Source organism: Sciurus carolinensis, chromosome 14, assembly GCF_902686445.1.
Source record: "Sciurus carolinensis chromosome 14, mSciCar1.2, whole genome shotgun sequence".
Lineage (NCBI taxonomy): Eukaryota > Metazoa > Chordata > Mammalia > Rodentia > Sciuridae > Sciurus > Sciurus carolinensis.
Window position 1 is genome coordinate 3,758,873 of NC_062226.1, and position 19,954 is coordinate 3,778,826.

Here is a 19,954-nt window from a genome sequence, read left to right on the forward strand (position 1 = left end):
CATGAGTGAACTGTCTAAAATCATCTCATAACAAAGCCAGTGACAGGCAAACATGGATTTAGTTCATCTGTGTCATTGAAAAGGTGGAGAAGCTGAGGCTCAGAGAAGGGAAGGCACTTGCTGGTGAGACTTGGAGTGGGGCTGAAACCAGGACTTGTCACAAGTCGGTGTTCTTTTTACCACCCCACACTCCCTGTGCCTTCAGGACTGAAACCCCTTCCTCCTCATCCCACCAGCCTCACTCCTATCAGCCACAGGTCATTTCTATGCCATTCATTCAAAAACCCTGGCAGCTGCTTGCCCTTGACATGTTTGTTCAGTTGGATTAAATGACCAGAGTTTCTGAGGATTATTTCCATACTTGAGTGATAACTATTCTGCCCCCTCTGGAAGGACCCAGGTAGTAGCAACCCAGGTACTTGACTGTGTCCCCAAAAACATGCCCTGGGCACCTAATGGGATTGTGATGGGCCCTGAGGGTCCATGCAGACAGTGAGATCAACAGAACCCATGGCCTGCTGGGATGGTCAGGCAGGCAGGGACAAGGTGAGGCAAGAGCAGGTGTGCAGGGAGCATGGAACAGGTGCGGGCTCCTAGTGCACGTGATCAGAAAGGTATGTTCCCATTGAAACCTGAGAACCGAGTAGAAGGTGGCTAGTACAGGAATGAGGAAGAAGCCTTCCAGGCTAGGAAATAGCATCTGCTAAGACCCTGGAGGGGCCATCAGTGCAGGTGCATGGGAGGAGGCTTGTATGGGAAATATAAAGGAACCAGGGAAGAGGGCCTGGGGCAGCCTTCTGAGTCGGGGTGCTGACCCTCCAGGTGCCTCCCCACCCAACCCCACTCTTGCCTCTGCTCATGGGGACTTCAGCAGATACCAGCTGGGGCAGTGGCTAGGTCCCAGTGCGAAGGACTGTTTGGCCAGGTGCAGTGAAGAGAGCAGCCCATGTCCAGCAGCGGTGGCAGCCAGGGCCCTGTGGATTCTAAGTGCTTCTGTCTGCCCTGTGCCCACAGACCATGCTGGAGCAGCTCCTGATCTACCAGCCGGAGGACCCCATCTCCTTCCTGATCAAGCACTTGCAGCGTGACAATGATAATGGTGAGCACTCGGTGTGCAGCCCCCTGCTCCTCCAGAGTCCCTGCCCCACCCTGGGCACAGCAGGAGCCACTCTGTCCTACCTGTGTCTGAAGGGAGCTGGAGCAGGGAGGGGAGGGGCTTTGACAACTTGAAGTGGTTAATTGAAAAATGCCTTCATTTCTTTTGGAGCCCAACTAGTAAAAATTCTCTTGCTAAGTTATTAAAATGCAAACCTCAGAATGGCCCACGGAATCAATTATTAATGCCTCCGCCTGCCCTAGCTGATGTCGCCTGTTGGGTTTAAGCTCTCTGATCAGTCCTCTTGTCAGGTGTGTTGGTTTCTGTTCTACCTAGACATGCAAGCACTTGGGCTTTTCAGATGGTCTCATTATTGGTGCCTGCTAATGAGTTCCAGGGCTCCCCAAGCCTCTGCCAAGTGCAGGTCAGCTAGACCCAAGGCCAGAGTGCAGAAGCATGGGGAGGGGCCCAGAGGCCCTGGAGCGAACAGGCCCCTCACTCTGTGGTGCTCCGGGTGGGTTTGCCAGGTGGAGGGTTGTGCTCTCCTGAGTGAGCTGTCAGGAGAACCGACGTCCTGGAGCTTCGATGACTCACTGGAGCATGGCTGCTTTGAGAAGTCAGTGCTGGTGTGGCTGAGAGGGGCAAGGCTTGAGGTGCCCGAGGTGGGGTTCAGACAGCCTCAGGGGAGAAGCAGCACTAAGTTGTTGGAGGAGGAAGGAAGCTCATGACTGCAGTGCCCCATGGCCTTGCGCTGGGCTGGGGAGCATCAGGCGATGGGCTTCTTAGGCCCCAAGCCGTTGCATAGACCTCTGCTTCAGGTTCCAAGAGGGCCACCAGTGCGCTTTTCTGAGTCTGCATTCAGGCCTGAGTGGCTGGGGCTGGTGAGAGCCCATGTGCCCAGATGGAGGCAGAGCCACAATGGGCCGTCCGACTTGCCCTTTGCCCAGCCCCACTGACCAGCCCTGATCGCCTGTTCCCCACAGTGACCCTCAGAAGCCTTGCTCCCTGGTTGGTTGTCTGTTACGTGATGCAGCGGGAGGGTCTGCCCTCAGAAGGCCCAGGCCTTCCCTCAGCACCCTCAGCAGCATTGCTTCATTTTCCAGAGGAAGACGTTGCTGCCTGCCTTTCCCTACCCTTGGGCAGAGCTGGAGCTGCGTCGCTGAGCTCCGCCTGTTACTCCAGCGCTGCTGGCAGCACTGCTGCCCAGTTCACTGTCCTGGGCCACCACCAGCAACGGCTAAAGTGGGCAGAGGGGCAGTGAAGTCAAGAGGCAGAGCAAGGTGGAAGTAAAAGCAAAGTGCAACTCAAAGGAGAAGGGAGTAGGAGCCAGGCTGAAGTAAGAGAGGCTGAGCCAAGTGCAGGAGACAAGTGAGCCCCTCCGCGTTCCTCAGGTCACTGTCTCCAGAGTAGGAAGACAGTGGGGTCCTTGCCCTCGCTTGGTGTCAGTCTCCCTCTGTGTGGAACGGCTGTGTTCAGTGAGCTGTTACGGGGGCCAAGAAGCTCTGACCTGGTCCTTGGTGGCCAGTCCGTGACAGCCGAGGGGATGACAAGGCCATGTGCTTCTGTAGGGGACAACCTTGGGGCTGTGGTGTTCAACTTTTGTTGGTGAAGAGCTCAATGTGATTTTTCTAGATTAAAAATTGTGCTTGATGCTGAACACCTGGGATTATGCTGGCATTTCCTACCTGTCCCGCCTGGGACCTGTGAGCCCTGCTCTGTGTTCTGAAGCCACTAGCCTCCAGGTTTTGCTGGGCCCTGGCCTAGAAGCTTGAGAGTCTGAACCCTGAGGCCACCCTTTCCTCATGTGTCCATCTTGCTCCTCTGCCTGGGGATTTGTTTCAGTGTCACACTGCCGAATGGGTCAGGACTTTGAAGTTCCAATATCATTCTGGTTTGGATGCGGCTGCTGTTGGCAGGACAAGCACCTCCTCTCTTCGTGATGGTCCCCTTGCCAGCCCCTCATCACAGGGGTCTTGGCTTTCCAAAGGCAGCCCTCCATGGAGCCTCTGCTCCTTCCTCCTGGTTGCCTTCACTCTCAGGCAGAGGAAAAGAATCCAGACCCGCTGTTTGGCTCCTAGCCACGGATGCCTCCGTCTGCCCTCCAAGCTTTCCAGCCCACTGGTTCCCAGGTGTGGTCACTGGGTCCTGGGAGCATTGTTTGGGGGTTAACTTGTTCCCTCAGCCTTCCCCCCAACTCGTAGCTCTTGGGCTGGCAGCTCTTGTGGATGCTGAGATGTTCTGTCTGTGGGCTTCCCTCTTCTCGCCCAAGCTGCACACAACTGAAGCCACAGCCTAGGAGGAGGGCAGGTGGGGTGCCACTTGCTTTTGTGACTTTTCTAAGAGTTGCCTGGACTCAGTTCAAGTCGCCCCTGTTGTGTTCTAGAAGAGTGCAGGAGGCTCAGTGGGGTCCCATGACATCCAACAAACATTTCCAGTGTCCTGGATAGTTATGGGATTGGAAGGTCTCCTTCTGGCCAGGTGGTGACCTGTGTTAACTGGAGCTAGGACCTCAACCCTCTGCCTGCCTAACTTGGACACATGTGACATGTGGCTGGGGTAGCAGGAGGGGAGCTCTGGACTCATTCTGCCCCTTGAGTGTGCACAGGAGGGAGGGGAGGGAGCCACAGCAGGGCTGGCAGCCCCTTCGCCACGAGAAGAGCAGATTTAGTACAAAGTGAGCATTTACAGTGGCCCTGGGCAATATTAGAGCCGGCGCTGGTGAAGGTAATGGTGTGTTTCGTCTCCTATCAAACGTTTGTCCAGGAAAGCTGTGTATTAGAGCTCAATACCTAAGGGGTTCTTGTGAATTTTAAATCATGCTCCTAGTTAAACCTCAAAAGGCTCTGTGGATGGAAAGGTTCTTTGATTTCCTTTGAAGTGGTTGGAGGAAGTTGATTACTCTTGGCAGTCAAGCAGCCTTTTATGACACTGTTTATAAATAATTACTTATGAGCAGGCTAGAGTTTCAAGGTGTTAGATTTTAAGAACTGAAATTAATCACATAAATGAGTGTGAGAAATTAGGTGGGGAGAAAGGCCGTGGATGTTCCCCTATTAAAGTATTTTCATAGATGTGTACAATTTGGGAGCCACTTACAGAAACCCGGAGGGGGGTCCCTGGCCGTCTTGGGCCCAAGAACTTTGCCAGAACAAATGCACCACGTAGTCGTTGGACTAGTCCCAGAATGCCCTTGGTGCCAGGCGTCGCCCCTCTTCTCAGGCCCCACCAGCCTTGAGCTGGGCCAGGTCTGGCCCGTGTTCTGGGGAACAGCAGAGGCCTGTGCTGAGAGCCCCTTTAGAGCAATGGGCATGTTCCCCCACCCCCGGGGGCCAGGCCAGCATTCTCCTCTGACCTGAGCAAGCCTTCACTTCATGGCATAAGGCCACCTCCCTACAGTCCCTCTGTCCAGGCCTTCCGTTTGTACCCCAGCTTGTCTCACCTGACTAGGTGTCTCCAAAGACCCCTCATTTCTAGACTGGACCCGCAAGTTATGTTCTCCACCTGCTGTGACTTTCTCACCCAAGTAGAGGGCCCTTCAAGGACTTTCCCCAGCTTACAGGCCCAGAGAGAGAATGGGCCCCCGAGTCCCTGTCCTGGCTCCCACCCCAGATGTTGGAAGTGCCTTCTGGGCTTCCGTGGTGGCTGCAGTCTGGGCCTGTAGCCTCAGTTGCCCTTCACATGAGCCTCTCCCTGGGGGCTCCGCCAGTCCTGGTTCTGGGCAGCAGTGGTAGCGTGGAGCCTGTGGCCACTCACCCATGTGGGCATCATGGGCACAGGCTGCGGTGTGGCTCTTACCCCTGGACCATTTGGAGGCCTTAGTTGGCGGGCAGCCCTGGGCTGCTCGCAGCCTGCACGGGACTCTCCCGGTCACACTGGTCTTTGACCTAACCCTTTTTCTGCTTGACTCAGTCACCTCTGGCTACTCAGGCTGGCAGAGGGAGTCCTTTGTAAGGTGGCAATAATGGTGGTGACAAGGGTGATAGACACTTGTGATCACAGAGACAGCCAAGGGGACCCCCATGGGTGCTGCAGGGTGAGCAGCTCCCGTGGGGAAGGCAAAGGGGATGAGCCTTGGTACCCACCCTCAGGGAGCAGCTGCTCCCTGGTGACAGCCAGGTGGCCGCATTCCTGCTGGGGACGAAGCTCTCCAAGGTGAAAGGTGAGTCACTGCACGCTTGGTCAAGAGCCCCCGGCAGGAGAACCAGGATGGAAGGAGACGTCGGGGGCCCAAGGGCTGCTGGTGGGCAGGAGCAAGGAGGACATTCCTGATAGGGCAGTGACAAGTGACAAGTTAGGAGTGTGAAGAGACATCTGCAGGAAGAATGAGAAAGGCCACGGTGCCCCAGATCAAGGAGGGACTGTTGATTCTTTGCCCCAGCTAGGTGAGGCTCTGGACGGGAGGCCAGCCTCCTCACAGCCTTTGGCCAGAAAAGTATTGCAAGCTATGTTGGCAGAAAGTGCTTGACTTGAAGAGAAGAGTGTCCCCCGTGGTTTGCTGAGTGGCAGCACTGCAGTACTCCTGGGCAGGAGCCAGGCTGTAGGAGGTGCCCGGGCTGCCCTGTCCCTGGCTTCCATGCCCCTTGTTCACATTGCCACCGGCAGGAAGCACGGTGGGCTTCAAGAAGCAGTCACCTCCGTTCCAACATAAGGGCCTAGCGGGCCAGCTTTGTAAATATACAGAGGTGTACAAAACCTCAGCGGGGTGAAAGAAGTTTGTTAGGGACGCCTAAAAGTCAAGCAGCAGCAGAAAGCCATGTCCTGGGGAGAGAGTACTTCCCTGCTGGAGGCCAGAGCCCAGAGGCTGCTCAACCCCATTCCCAACTGGTCAGTCACCCATCCTGCTTGTCTCAGCAGCCTCCAGCCCAGAGTGAAGAGTGCTCTGGAGTGTCTGCGCAGTGGATCAGTGAATCATCTTGAACTTGCCTCCTTTTCCCTTAAAACGTGAAGTGCCATGAACAAAACTCTGTTTAAACCCAAGCAGCCTGGCAGGGCACAGCAGTGCTGACCATTAAATTGCTGGCCAAGAGGAAACCATCTAGCTCCTTCTTTGTCTATCCCCAAAGTAGGTCCTACACATCCCTCTGCATGGTTGGGATGCCCTCCCACTGGCCTGGCAGGAACGGGCTCTTTGTGTAGACAGAGGCTCGGCGAGTTGGAGCAGTGTTCCTCTGCCCCGTGCGTCAGGGCCTCGCTAAGATGATTCCCTTAAGTGGGGGGAGGCAACGTAATCAAGAAGGTTCTCAGCGAGAGGCTTCTGCAGGTTTGTCTGTCCAGACACTGTGTCCTGTTTCTGCCGCTTGATTTCAGGGCGCATGCCCGCCTGCTCCTCTCCAATGGTGGTCTTCGCTCCTGATCTTCAACACCTGCTCCCCAGTGTGGGAGCCGCTCTAGGAATCCTGCAGGGCCAAGAACATTCCAGAGCCAGGGCTATGGCGACAAATGAGCTGCCAGTTTCTTCCATTTGCATAGAAATGCCCATATTTGAAAACAAAGACTTCCCTGTCTTGGGTTTTATAAATCTGGCCCAGGCACTCCAGGCCTTTTCCATTATTTTCCTCTATAAAATGACGGGGAATACAATTTGCTAAGTAAAAAGGCATAAATATAAAAAGAGCTTTGAAGGTCGATTTACATAAAATACAACTTTATTTGAGAGAGTGTCCCTGAGACAAAGTCCCTGTTTAAAATGCTTTATGGTGTTTGAAGTCCCAATTGTTCTCGATATTTATTAGTTCGGCAAACAAGTTACCGTGTCCAGGTCCCCATGGAGATAGAAAAATAAACCATCTCAGTGATCACTTACCTCTCTAAACACAGAGAATATGTTCTATGGTGCGAGCGTCTCCGAGCCACTGGGTTACAAATGACCGTGTCACCAGCAGAAATGAAATCTGGGGAGGAGAGAGATAAATACACCCAGCGCGCCACGGGCATGGGAGGCCGCTTGTCTTCCAGAGTGGTGACATTCAGGTCTTTTTATTCCACAGTGCCGAAGATTGTGATATTAGGTCCGCCCGCCTCGGGGAAAACAACTATCGTAAGTGTGTCATGTTAAGCGCTGGGGCTCTGCCATCTCTCATTTGTGCTCCGGCAGGAAGGAGCCCAGGCCTCAGTGGTTTGTCAGCATAGCAGGGCTGTTCTTCTTCTTTGCCTTCTCTTCCTTCTTGTTTCCTTGTTACAAAGCACATGTGTGTTCTTGATAGAAAACCTAGGAAAAACAAAAATATAGTCCCCCCTCCACCCAGGGACAAGCAGACTTCAACATTTTGGGATGCACCTTCCAGAGTATTCTCATGCCTACATGAATGCTATCTTTTTCTTTTTATATACTTTTACTTGTAGATGGACAACAATACCTTTACTTTATTCATTTATTTTTATGTAGTGCTGTGGATTAAACCCAGTGCCTCACACATGCTAGGCAAGTGCTGTACCACTGAGCCATGACCCCAGCCCCGTGAATGCTATCTTTGCACATCCTTAGCTATAGCCAAGGAGACATTTCAAGAAGTAAGAGTGTTTGGTCTTAAGATTCAGCCTTAAAATTTTAATTATGAAATATTTCAAACAATCAGAAAAGCACAGAACTAATTCATAGGTATGTATGTGCCCAACTCCAGATCTTACACAAACTTATCATTTTGCTATCTTTTCTTTAGTCTCTCTCCATTTTAAGGAAACTACAACTTTGAAGATAATGGGAAATAGCTCAGCCCTCCCCCCACTCACCTCTCCGACTCCCTCCCCCGAGGCAAATGCTGACCCAAAGCTGCTCTGCTTCATTTCACCTATGGCTTCAATCTTCAGGTCCATTTTTTAAAAATAAATATATATTTTTTTAGTTGTCCATGGACCTTTATTTAATTAATTTTTTTATATGTGGTGCTGAGAATTGAACCCAGGGCCTCATACATGCCAGTCAAGTGCCCTACCACTGAGCCACAACCCCAGCCCCTTTTTTAAGTGCCACAAATGTGTTAAAATTTGAGTCATGAGGTAGGACACTTTCCTCCTCCTAAAAGCTTGTTGGTGAACAGCAGCGAGCCATCCCAGGGACCAACTCATGGCTCTGTGCACCCCTCATGGACTGGAATCCTAGGGCAGCCTGTTGCCAGTTAACTGGCACCTGAATTCCAAAAAGGAGTCATGCTGGCTAATCCTTATGCAGAGCACCCTCGTCTGCTCTGGCTTTGGAGTCGCACAGCTGCTCCTTCTGTCCAGCTGTCAACCCACCCTCTGTCCTGTCTAGTTTGTCTCTGGCTCCTCAGCATCAGGCTGCCAGTTTCCACTCCTTTCCACGGCCTGCTCCCCTAACTCAACCTCTCTCGCCGTTTTGCTTTAGAAACTGGGGCTCCCAGGCCCACGGGTCATTAGCATTACCAGGGTGCTTTGAAAAAATGCCGGTTCCTAGGTTTCCCTACAGATCGACCTCACCAGAATCTCCCAGGGCAGGGCTCAGAAAACCAGTTGGAAAAGGCTCCCGGGCGGATTCTGACATAAGGCCCTTGAGTGACTGACTGCATTTAGACAAGCGTTGCGCCTCTGTACTGAGCTGAGTGTTCAAGGAGAGTCTAGATGCTCAGGGGAGGGTTTCCCTTTGGGAAAGGGCTTCTGTCCTGTTACCTTCAGGGCTATCCTGGCCTCAGTCTGGCCCTTCTCGGATCACTAGGAGGGATTTGCTGGTCAGAGCAGACTCAGAGTGCAGAGGCCTTCCTTTATCAAGTCCCTACAAGGTTGAGGCCATCAAGTTTGTCTCTCTGAAGAATCAGGTTCTGGCAGGTGGCAGCTGGCGTTGAGGCTCAGGCCTCGGGTGAACGCACCATGCCCACCCTGAGCACGAGTGTGACTGCAGACTCAGAGATCACTGTAAATCACAGACAGGGAGGGCTCTTGCCCGGCATCGTCCCTGGTGCATCCTAGCAGGAGGGGCAGGGAGAGTTAAGGTCCACACCAGCCCAGAGGACTGGGAGGGTCTTCAGAATCATCTTGGTGCTGAAATGGTCGCCAGCATAATTTTGGTGCTAAGAACATTTAATGCATCATTATGCCTTAACATGTATTTCTGGTAGGCCCTGCATCACAGTCATCGATGAGCTCATGAAAATGTCATGTCCCAGTGTTGAAGAAAGAAATGAACAGCGAGTGGGGGTTGTGACCATATTTTTGTCCCCACCTTTCCTGGCCTAACCCTTCCTTGGATTAAAAACGTGTGACCCACAGAAAGGCAGGCCAAGGGCAGTCAGGGCCTCCCTGTCAGTAGGTAGGTTTCCAGCTTCCCGAGGAGTCAGTGGCTGGAGCAGGTGCATATAAGCAGGAATCAGGCTGAGAGGGACTTCGCGGTGCCTCCCCTTGGAGCATCACCCCCGTCACAAATACTGATACCTCCCCACAGCCGGTCTTTTCTGGTAGAATCTCGAAGGAGCTGGGCATTGAATAGAAGGGTTCTCAAGGTATTCACTGTGCTCCTCAAGTTTTCTTTGCTGCTTTCCTTCCTTCAGGCAATGTGGCTTTGCAAACACCTGAATAGCAATCTCCTCACCAGGGACAACTTAACAGAAAGAAAATCTTCCTCTGTGGCCACTGAAGCCAGAAAACATTACCAGAAATTCAAGGTAGGCTTGGCCCTGAGTGCGGGGGCTGGGACAGAGTGACAGCCTTCCCAGCACCCCTTCACCTTCACCCCTCTCTGTGCCCAGCCAGTTTCCATTTCCTTTTGGATTGAGTGGGGCACGGGAGGCTGGGGTGAAGTCAGACACAGGCGACTGTGATGGAGGGAGGAGACGGTTGGAACCAGGGCCAGTGTCCTGGTGGGGAAGTGGCATGATGGAGTGAGGAGTACTGTTTTGTCCTGATGGTGCAGACCTGCTCCTTTGCTTCTTAGGTCAGCCAAGCAAAGGGATTAGAGGCAAAGCAGTGGTCTCCATCTTGCAGATGGTGGACCTGGTGGCCTACCCAGGGTCACAGGGCTGAGCTGGGCTGCGGGTGGAAAGGGCATCAGCACGTCCACCTGACTGAAAGTCCCCGAGCTGGGCCTGAGGGGCATTTTCCTGTGGCACAGTGTCCACCCTCAGGGCCAGGTAGCTCCCACCTACTCTGTCTCTTTCACAGATATCGTGGGAGTGTCCTGTGGGGACTAGACATGCTTTTTCCAGCCCCTGCCAGCCCCATACTTGCCCCACACCTTTTAAAGGGAACCATGGGGCTTGGGCAATTGTTTTTCTTCAGTTCAAACAGAAACTCAGTCTTTCTTCAGGATCCCCTTGGAGCATGAAGCAGGGCCCTCCTGTCCTGGTGATCTTCCCAAGACCTGCTTCCCTGCTTGTGAGGGCACCCGGCGCAGGGGAAAGGAGCCTGGTGTCTCAGGGCTCAGCGTGTGCTGGGCTCTCCAGGCCTTTCCCCTGGCCTCCTGGTCTGCCTACAGGTTCAGGTCACTACTGGACCCCTCGGCCCTTCCATAACTTAAAATCCAGAGCGTGGGGATCCTGCGTGTGCATCAGCCCATGTGCTAAATGCCAGCCAGAGGCAGCCAGCTGTGACACTCACACCTGAGACAGAAACGTGATGTTTGATGGCATCTTCAAGCCAAACTTCTAGACCTCGTCAGGCCAAAGGACATTTGTGTCAATAGTGCACTTCAAGTTGAGTGTAACAGATAAAGACAGTTGCCAAAAATCTGACGAAAGTGGAGAGTTGAGGGTGTGATGGGGGTGGGGTTCCAGGGACACTGTCCCTGGTGCTGACAGGTGCTTATCCCACATGGTGGTTGGTTCAGCTCTGTCCAGGCCTGACCACCAGTGGGCGAGACCTCTGGTCGGTCTCCCTGCTGTCTCTGTCTTCATCCAGTGGCAAGGTCATTTCCACATGTTCCTGTGGCCTCTGTTCCTCAAAGAACTTGGAAGTGGTTTCCAGGCCTTGGGGGCCACCTGTGAGTGGTGGCTTGCAGGACACCTCTCCTGGCCCAGTCCCTGGCTGCAGGTGGCAGGAATGTATGGGCTGCTCGGAGCAGAAAGGTGGACCTGAAGGGGTCATTGACTCCTGGGACGTGACTCAGCAGCCAGGAGTGGAACCTGGGCCTCTCTTGGCCTCTGGGGCACGTCGTCTCTTACCCATTCTCTGCAGGTCCCCCCCCCCTTTCTTATCTGTACTCTTGTCACTTGTGACCACCACTCTGTCCCAGCTCCTGCGTCTTCTGTTCAAAGTGCCCCCAGAGGCAGCGCTGAGGCCCCATTCTCAGGAAAGATCTGCCCCAGTTGGCTGGTCAGGTGTCCCAGGAGCAGTCAGCTTTGGTGGGGGGCAGAGAGGGCTGCATGAAGCCCTGGCGCAGGGACATGCCTGTGATCTCAGGATGGGGGAGGGCTGTGCTCAGAGATGCGGGGTGGTGAGGCAGACCCCGGGCCCAAGTTGTCCTATGACAGCAACTTGATGGGAAAGAAGGAAGACCTCACTCAGGAAGATCCATCACCCACTGTTCCCAAGGCGCCCCACAGTCCTGGGGGACAGAGCTTCAGGAACACCTGCTCTTGGGGTTAGGAATGCGGTTTGGGAACATGGCTCTGCCAGGCCCTGCTTCTCCACGACAGGGAGGTGGCTCATTTCTAGGCTGCAGATGCCTTATTAGGTTCACAAAATTCCACCAAGAGGAGGAAGTTCAGGAAATTCCTCCTGGGCTTCGTTACGCTAATTACCAGCACATTTCAGACCTCATCCGAGTGCTTCCCAGGGTGTCTTGTTGGGGTTCCTGGCTCAGAAGCACGGGCGGAGGGGAAGATGAAAGCCAAGGTCGCGGCCTGATCAGGCGGCAGCCGGTGCTGCAGAGCGGGGAGGGAGCGCTGAGCCGCCCCCTTGCTGCAGAGGGCCGCCCGGACGAGGCCTCTCATTGAACGTCCCCTGCAAACTGACTGCTGACTTGAGTCTTTGAGGCTCTGCTCGTTTGCAAGCACGATGATCCTCAAAAACCTCCTCTTCTGCTCGTTGTGGCTCTGCCCTCCCCGGCCGCTTCTCACCTCGCTGGCGTCAACCAATACGTTTCCCTCTTAGGCTTTTCCAGATGGCTCCTGAACTGCCTCCTAATTGCCCCCATTTGCCGAGCACAGCTCTCAGTGCTGGGGGAGAGGAATTCGTCCCTGCCCCTGGTGTGTCTGGCCACAGGGAGACCAGCAGCGCTGCACACTAAGCACGCACCAGGGGCTGGGCGCCAGCAGGCCTTCTCCCCACCAGTCGGTGGCAGCTTGGTTGGCTAATGGATTTAGATCGATTCTGAACCACCTCCGAAGGCCTGGGCCCTGGCTGGGACCGAGGAGCGTAGGGCTGTGAGGCCCAGGGCGCCCTGGGGCTGCGAGCAGTCGTGCCAAGCAAAGCACACAAGGGACAGTCCTCCCAAGAGTGCTGAGCAGTTCTGGGGAATAGGCCACCGGCTCTTGCTTCTGAGTCCTGCTGCTGTCCCCCTCACTGCTGGCCACCCTCTCCAGTCAGCCTGCTACTCCCTTCCTGGGCCACGCTGAGCTGAGGTGTGAGGCCCTGGGTTCCTCTCTCCTGTCCTGCCCTCCACCAAGCACTGGGGGCAGTGGAGAGGGACAGGCCTGGGCTGGAGACTTGGGGCAGAGGAAGGCAGGCCGCTTAGATAAACCCGAGAACAGGCTCTGCGGCTCCCTTCTCCCTTTGAAGTCACCAGCCTTCCCCTGCCCTGGTGGGCCTGGCCAGGTGCTACATCATAGCCTCTGTTGTCTTCCTTCAAAGACTCTGTCCCCTCCGTCTTCTCATCCCCTGTCCCTGAAATCTCCCTTCCAGATTCTAGGGGACAGGCCTGCCAGCTCCCGCTGCTCTGGCAGCTCTAAGCAGCTGCAGAGACTTTGAGAGAGTCATCTAATGGATTCTCTGAGCTCCAGTACCTCCCCTGCAGGAGCCCTTTTAGGGAAAGGGTGGGATGGGAGAGACCAGGCACGTTAGCTTTCCCCCCACTTCACCCCTGAACTTGATATTGCAGATCAGAATGCCTGTGGCTTCTGAGCACACGTCACCCATCATGGTGACACAGAGACATTAGGGTCCCTGAGAGTAGGTTCTGGTGCTAGGTGACACAGGCTCGTGTCAAGCCAGTGTGAAGAAGCCAGGCTTGGACCAGTGAGGTGGCCCGGGGGCAGGGCCTTCTTCCAGGGAGGGCCGTGCCTCTGCCCGGCTGGGGCGAGCACAGCCCACCCTGCCCTTGGGCAAGGAGGCAGTGAGTGTGTTCGCCTCAGAGCAGGGAGCCCAAGGGCCCGGGTGTACCCAGGCCAGGCCTTCTCTGTGACCAGGAGTGGCTTCACCAGGCCCTGTCCACTTGTCCCTCGTCCTCCCCCAAATCCAGGCTTTGAGGGGCTGGATTGGGAGAGCACCGCAGAGCTCAGGCGGAGGAAGCCTGACTCCTGCCAAGACATCTTGGCAGGGCTTCAGGAAGCGGCCCGAAGCCCCCACTGCTGACGTGACACATCAAAGCTGGCATCGAGACAGCAGAGTGGCAGGGACAGTGGGGGGCACTCGGATGGGCCTTGCTCAAAGCCGCAGGCCTATTCCCCGTGGTGAGGGCTGCAGGGGGTGCCACGCCCCGCCCGACCTGCTGCCTTTCAACCCCAGTTCTTTGACTGCTTGCACCCCACTGTGTCCTCGACTGGCACCCTCCTGCGCCCTGACTGGCGTCCCCCTGTGTCCCTGTCCGTGTTGGAATTCTGCCGCCTGAGTGGGTGTTGTCAGGGAAGAAGATGGCCTCAGGATGGAACCAGCTCCCACGGGCTGGGAGGGGGCCTGAAGGGACAGGAGGGGGTGGGGGAACAGGGCAGGGCTGCCTTCCATGCCCCCCACAGCCTGGGAGGCTTCCCCGGACACCTGGGATCTGTGGGCACCGGCAGAAGACACCCCCTGTCCCTCAGCCCTCCCTGGGCCTAGGCATTCTCCAGGTGACGTCCTGCATCCCGGCCTCCACAGCACCTGAGGGCCTGTGGGGATGGGGGTCCTCAGCCCTGCTCAGACTGCAGGTCCCATCCGCAGGGTGGGCCGGCAAACCCTCCCACCAGGCTGTTGCGCAGAGCCACTGGCTTAAGCAAGAACGGGGGCGCAGGCTGGGGTGGGGGCTGGCAGCCTCATAAGGACACAGGGTCTGGGGAGAGGGAGCAGCCAGGCCTGGTGCGGGCTGCGCCATCCCCGCCTCCCCTTGCTCTCTCACTTGTCTTTTGCTATCTGCTTCAGGAAAATCATGGTGGCCCCACGCTTTCCGCGTGAGCACATTGCAAAGCCAACTCCCAGGACAGCTGCTCCCTCCCTTATGCTCTTATTGTCTTTCTCTCCCTCTCTCTCTCTCTCTCTCTCTCTCCCTCTCTCTCTCTCTCTCTCTCTCTCTCTTATTTTTCCCCTCCAATTCCACATTCCTGGAAAGCTGCCCTGGGGTAAGCTTGGTTCCTCTCTCTTTCTCCATTCTCTCACACTCCTCACGCCTGCAGAGTGGCTGCTCCAGCTCCAGCTCTCACAGCCTCTAGCTTCTGGTCTGGTGGAATAATGATTCCTTCCTCCAGTTACTGTGCTGATGTCCTGGGCCTGGGTGTGAAAATGGGTTGGGAATGGGTCGGAGGCAGCTTCTGAGTAAGTCACACGCCTAGTGTAGAATGAATCTGAAGGGGAGGTTGATCCCACCAACATAAGAGGGTACTCCTTAAAGGAAATACGGGGGCTGAATGCATGGGGAAAAAATAAGAGCAAAAGCCGCAGTATTATGACTGATTTCTGTTGGTGAGGTAGATGAGTCCTAAGGAGTCTTCAGGAGGTCCAGGCATGCCCAAGGTCTCCCAGCTGGAGCTGCCATAGCCATTATGTAGCCGAGAGGGAGGAGCCTGCCCAGGGCAGAGTGGGAGATGAGCCCTCATGCTGAGACGGCTCTCTGTCCTGGGAGAAAGGCTGCACAGGATCCCCCAGCCCCGCAGTGCCCAGTGGGCCTCGTGTGCGGAATTCATTTTTACTTCCCCTGTCTTTTATCAGAGGTGTGGTTGGGAATGGGAGGACATTTTCGGCTCTTGGTGTTCACTACAAGGAGAGGTGACAAGGATCTGGCAGTGGCTCCCTGGAGCCCAGCCCTCCTTGCTTGTCGTGCAGGGAGGAAGGAGCAATGCAGGTGCACCTCAGGTGTGCAGGGTGACGCTGGCCACAGGTCCGTTCCACCCTCGTCCTGATGTTTCTCATTTCATCCCCGTGGCTGCTCTTTGCAGCACATTCTCGTCTCCTTTCCGGATGAAGAGCCTAGGGCCCAGCGCACCGAAGCCCCTCATCCTGGGTCCAGGCCAGTGCAGTGCCCCTCTGGGCTGGTCTTTCCCTACGGTTCTGCTCCCTCTGGCACCCTCCTCCTAGAGGGGTCTTGCACTGGACCCTTCGACCCCTCCTCCCCAGCACCTGGCTGGCCCTGTGGCCACTTCCCTGAATGTCTTATTCCCCAGGGCAGCCCTCACCTCCATCCTCAGATGTCCAGGTCCAGCCTGCTCTTGTCTGGGACCCGTGCACGTCGCCCCGGGAGAGTGCCAGAGGCCCCGAGCGTGCAGGGTGGTGCCCGCCTCCACCCCACTCCTCTGCACACACAGGCGCCCCCTCCCTCCCCAGGCCTGGGTCAGTCGTGCCGTGTGAGCCCATTCAGCCTGTTCCGCAGGCCCAGAGAGCCTCACTCCTGGGCGGGAGTGTGCTGGGGGCTGCCCACTCCCCTCATACCACACACAGAGCTGCCATTTGGACCCTTTTCAGCACTGTTTCTATGTCACAGCCTGCTTGAGGAGCCCTGTGACATGCATTGTCCCCTGGAGGCCGGAGCTGGTCACTCTGACCCTTACACATCGCTTCTAGAATTGAAGACGTGACCTCTTCTCTAGCATCACTACAGTGCCACCAGGGCTGCCACGAGCCCTTGGGACACTTGGGAAGCGAAGCAACGGCTCCTCTGCAGGCCCTGAGCAACGTCCCTGGCTTGGTGAAAAGAGCGTGAGGCAGACCTCTGCCCTGCACCCTCAGCCAGGAGCTCTGCGCGCCCTCGGCAGCCCCGGCACGGCCCCTCCTACCCTTCCTGGGGATGAGGTGGCCCCGTGGAGCTTGGGATGTGTGGTTTGGGCTGGCCTGGAGGCTCCTGCGGCAGAGCACTGGGTCTGGGGGACACACCAGCTCTCAGGGATTTGAGATCTCAGAGGAAGGGACTCCGGGGAGGGGTTTCCAGGGCATTGGCTGTGATGTTGGAGGCTTTGTGAGTTCAGATCAGATCTGGTGTGAAAATCCAGACCTGGACTCTGTTGAAGAGGGATGGCTCAGAAGAGGAGAGCCAGTTCCAGCTTCCTGCCCTGGCCCAGCCCTTCCTGCCCCGTTTGTCACTGCCAGGCTGACTAGGCAGGTGGAGAGCGCAGTGCTCCAGAGATGGCTATGGCTAGATGTCTTGGCTTCAGGCCCTGCCTCTGGCCGCCTGGCTTTGACACCCTGGGGACATGCCATAACCTCCCTGAGCCCAGCTCCCTTGTCTCTAAAAGAGGGATAAAGACAGTGCAGATTGTACAGGGTTATTGTAACAAACGATCCCTGCTTGCTGCATGAACTAAGGGATTTGAAGCTTGGCTCATTCATTGGTCAGCTGGGCCCCTATGGCCTTGACTGCTGGTGCTGGGACAGTGGTCTGTTGGCTGGTACCTGTCCGCCACTTTTCTGGGGAAGCCCTTCTTCACAGCACTTGCCGCGTCCCTCATCAGTATGCCATCACCAAGGTGTGTCTGGGAAGAGCCTGGGCCCCTCCCCGCACACCCCTGTGGGAGGCACCGGGCAGCAAGACACAGTCCCTCCCCTGTAGAACCCTGCAGTTTACTGGGGACACAGACACAGCCATGCGTTTCGTGCAGTGGGGAGTGCTTGGCGGGCCAGGCAGGCAGCCGCACTGAGACTGGGACGGGCCTGGAGTTGCTCAGGCGGAGTGGCTGGGGTCTTCTGAAGGGGCACAGGATAGCGATGGGTGCTTGGTGCAGGGAGAAGGAAGCTCCAGGACGGGACTGGGTGGCGGAGGCAGGAGGGGCAGGCGGGGGCTGCCAGCTTGGGCCCTCTTGAGCGCCAGGATGTGGGCTGGGGCCTCATGCCCTGTCTTTCTTCCTCTAGAGAGTTCCCAGCACGCTGCTCATCAGGCTGATCCAGCAGCGGCTGACTGAAGAGGACTGCGTCAAGAGGGTGAGACTGCTGTGTGGCCCCCGTTGGGGGCTCTGCTGTCAGGACAAAGGGAGGTGAGGGGACGTGTTCCTCTCCAAGGGCAGGGGTGGCCAGACCTGTAGAGAGAAGGCTGTCTGTGATGTGTTCTTCCCTGCGTCGAGCCACGGTGACCAGGCCCCTGAAGGAAAGGCCCAGCCCATTCAGAGGGTCCCAGGAGAGTCCAAGGAAGGGACAGTTGCAGAAGCGTGCATGTGGTGGGAGGGGACAAGGCAACAGCGAATGACATGGAAGCGCCCAGGATCACACAGCAGCTGAGAGCTGTTACATTTTGTCTTATACTTTCTTTAAGTAATTCCCTGCCCTGTTTCAGAAAACCTGAGGTCAAAGAAAGAGGCGGACAGATCCCAGATTGCACAAAATACCACTCATTGGGGACTTGGGGACAGAAGAATGTCCCCGGGGCAGCAGGATGGGGCATCCCTACGTCCTGAGGCAAGAGGAAGGAGGTTAAGCAAGCTAGCCAAGGGTGGGCCAGCGGCTGGAACGTACCTGGCTTCCTCAAAATTTCCTTGCATGTTCAACACCAGTTACAGTGCTGCCCAAGCATCAGGGGCTGGCACGGCACACTCTCCTAAGGACGCTGTCGCACAGTGCTTGGGATGCGTGTCCAGGTCAGGGCGGGAGGTGGGGAGAGGAGGCAAAATAGGTTTTGACCAAGATGGCCACGGTCCTGTCAGCTGAACCCTGAGAACTCTGTGTGCCTCTCTCCTTCTGGCACCCAGGGACAGGGCTGTGTTGTCCCACAGGTCCCTGAGGCCCTGGGCTTGTTTTTCTTTCCTCTGCTTCTCTGATCTGATCGTTTGCACTGCACTATTGCCAGGCCCCTGGACTGCCCCCTCTCCTGGGTTCCATCAACAAGCCCATCTGGGGAGTCCTTCCGTTTGGTTGTTGCTCTTCTTGGTTCTGAAGGTTGCTTCGGTTCTCTCTGCTTCTGCTTCTTGGCTGGTCTCTCTACCTTTCATTCCCTCGGTAGATGGGACTTTCTAATAACAGCTGCCTTAGGGTCTTTGTCGAGAAGTCGTGCCAGCGGGATTTGGGGTCTGCAGGGGAGGCCAGGAGCTCATAGACAACTTTATTTGGCTGCTGCTTTGGTCAGGAGATAGCTTGTCCCCCGAGTCCATGTGCTGGGAGCCGGATCCTGGGTGGGGTCCTTGGGTGAGTGGAGGCACTGTGGAGGGCGCAGCTGTCTCTCGTGAGACCCCGGTTCGTTCTTGAGAGGAGGCAGTTATACGGGCCTGGGCCTGGGCCTGGGCCTGGCCCCGTCTCCTGGGCTTTCTGCTTCGAGATGGAGCTCCTTCTTGCAGGGCCCCATTGTCCTCTGCGGGGTGGGGGTGATGCTGTGACTGGTTGGGGCTCAGCAGGGCCTGTGCTAGGCTGTTCAGACTTTCAGCCTCCAGAACTGTGAGCTAAATACAGCTTGTTTATTAAGTTATCCTACCTCGGCTGTTGTAGCAACACAAAAATGGATGCACGCATTGCTTTCCTGGCCCCTCTCTGGCATCTCCCTGGTAACAACCAGCTCCCTGATGCACTCCTTGTTGGTTTTCTGGCCAGAAAGCTGAGCTTGTACCTACCCTGCTCTGCTCACGACTCTGTGACTGCGCCCATGTTTGGCCAGGGGGCTGTGGTTGGCCGAGCCCTCTTCCAGATATTACATTCAGGTGATATAGAAATAGTTCTGCCCTTTCTCTTCAGCTCTACAGAGAGCGCAACCTTCTGCCTCCAGGACGTTAGAAGCGGGGTCCACCTGGCCATGTGCATTTTAACTAGTTTCCCCCTCACTTGCTCCCGAGTCCTTAGGTCTCCATTCTGCCCAGTTCACTCAGAGCCTCGGGGCGCCACGCTGCCCTGGCTGCCCAGACCTCCCGCACCCCAGTACCCTCCCCCTTACCGCCCCACCTGCAGCAGGGCTGTTCGTCTGCCTCGGGCTCCTCAGCAGTGGGAGGCAGTGTCACATGACCAGAATGAGGCTCACCGTGAGAAGCGGGGTACGGGGCACCACACGGTGCAGGCGAAACCAGGACCCCTCCACAGACGGGGCAGTGGAGGGCCACCTCAGCCTGGGAGAGTAGCAGAGGACCAAGGCGGGGCTGGGCTCCAGACTCGGGTCAGCCAATCTTGGGGAACGCCCTTTGAACTTGACCCCTCATCCACCGCCCTTTTAAAGGTCTCCACTTCTTTTATCTGGGAAGCACCCCATCACCTGTCTGAAGGGGAAGGAGCAGCCTATGGGATTGGAAGTGGGCCACACTTCCCGCGTAGCACTCTGTGCCTTCTTCCGAGGTTGGCCTTGAGCTTGCCAGGTGGAGCGGAGTCCACGCAGCAGGCTGGAGTCCACCAGGTCTGCCTGCCCGTCTTCAGAGCTGAGCTGTCCCCTCTTCCTCAGTGATTGCCAGTCATCACCTCTGGCCAATCTGCAACTGGTGCTGCTCCTCTGGAGTGAGTGTCGCCAAGGCGCCCAGGACGGGAATCCTGCTGGGGACTGTTTTTAGAGCACGGCTGGGGGTGTGGAGGCAGAGCTGGGTGTTAGAGCAGTGCTTAGCGTGCACCAGGCCCTGAGTTTAATCCCAAACACCCAGAAAACAAAATAAAATACGATAAAAACAAAACAACAGCACG

General features: G+C 56.1%; 1 protein-coding gene across 6 annotated transcripts in view; it reads left to right on the forward strand.

Annotated features, from left to right (window-relative positions):
• Ak8 (adenylate kinase 8) overlaps nt 1-19,954 on the forward strand; it is a 118,554-nt gene that overhangs the window by 1,747 nt on the left and 96,853 nt on the right. For 2 of the 6 annotated variants that reach the window (XM_047525154.1, XM_047525150.1), the window contains exons 2-5: nt 1,015-1,099; nt 7,084-7,133; nt 9,595-9,708; nt 17,228-17,296. In XM_047525154.1, coding sequence (XP_047381110.1) covers nt 1,015-1,099; nt 7,084-7,133; nt 9,595-9,708; nt 17,228-17,296 — 318 coding nt within the window. The other 4 variants (XM_047525151.1, XM_047525152.1, XM_047525153.1 and 1 more) reach the window with 4 other exon arrangements.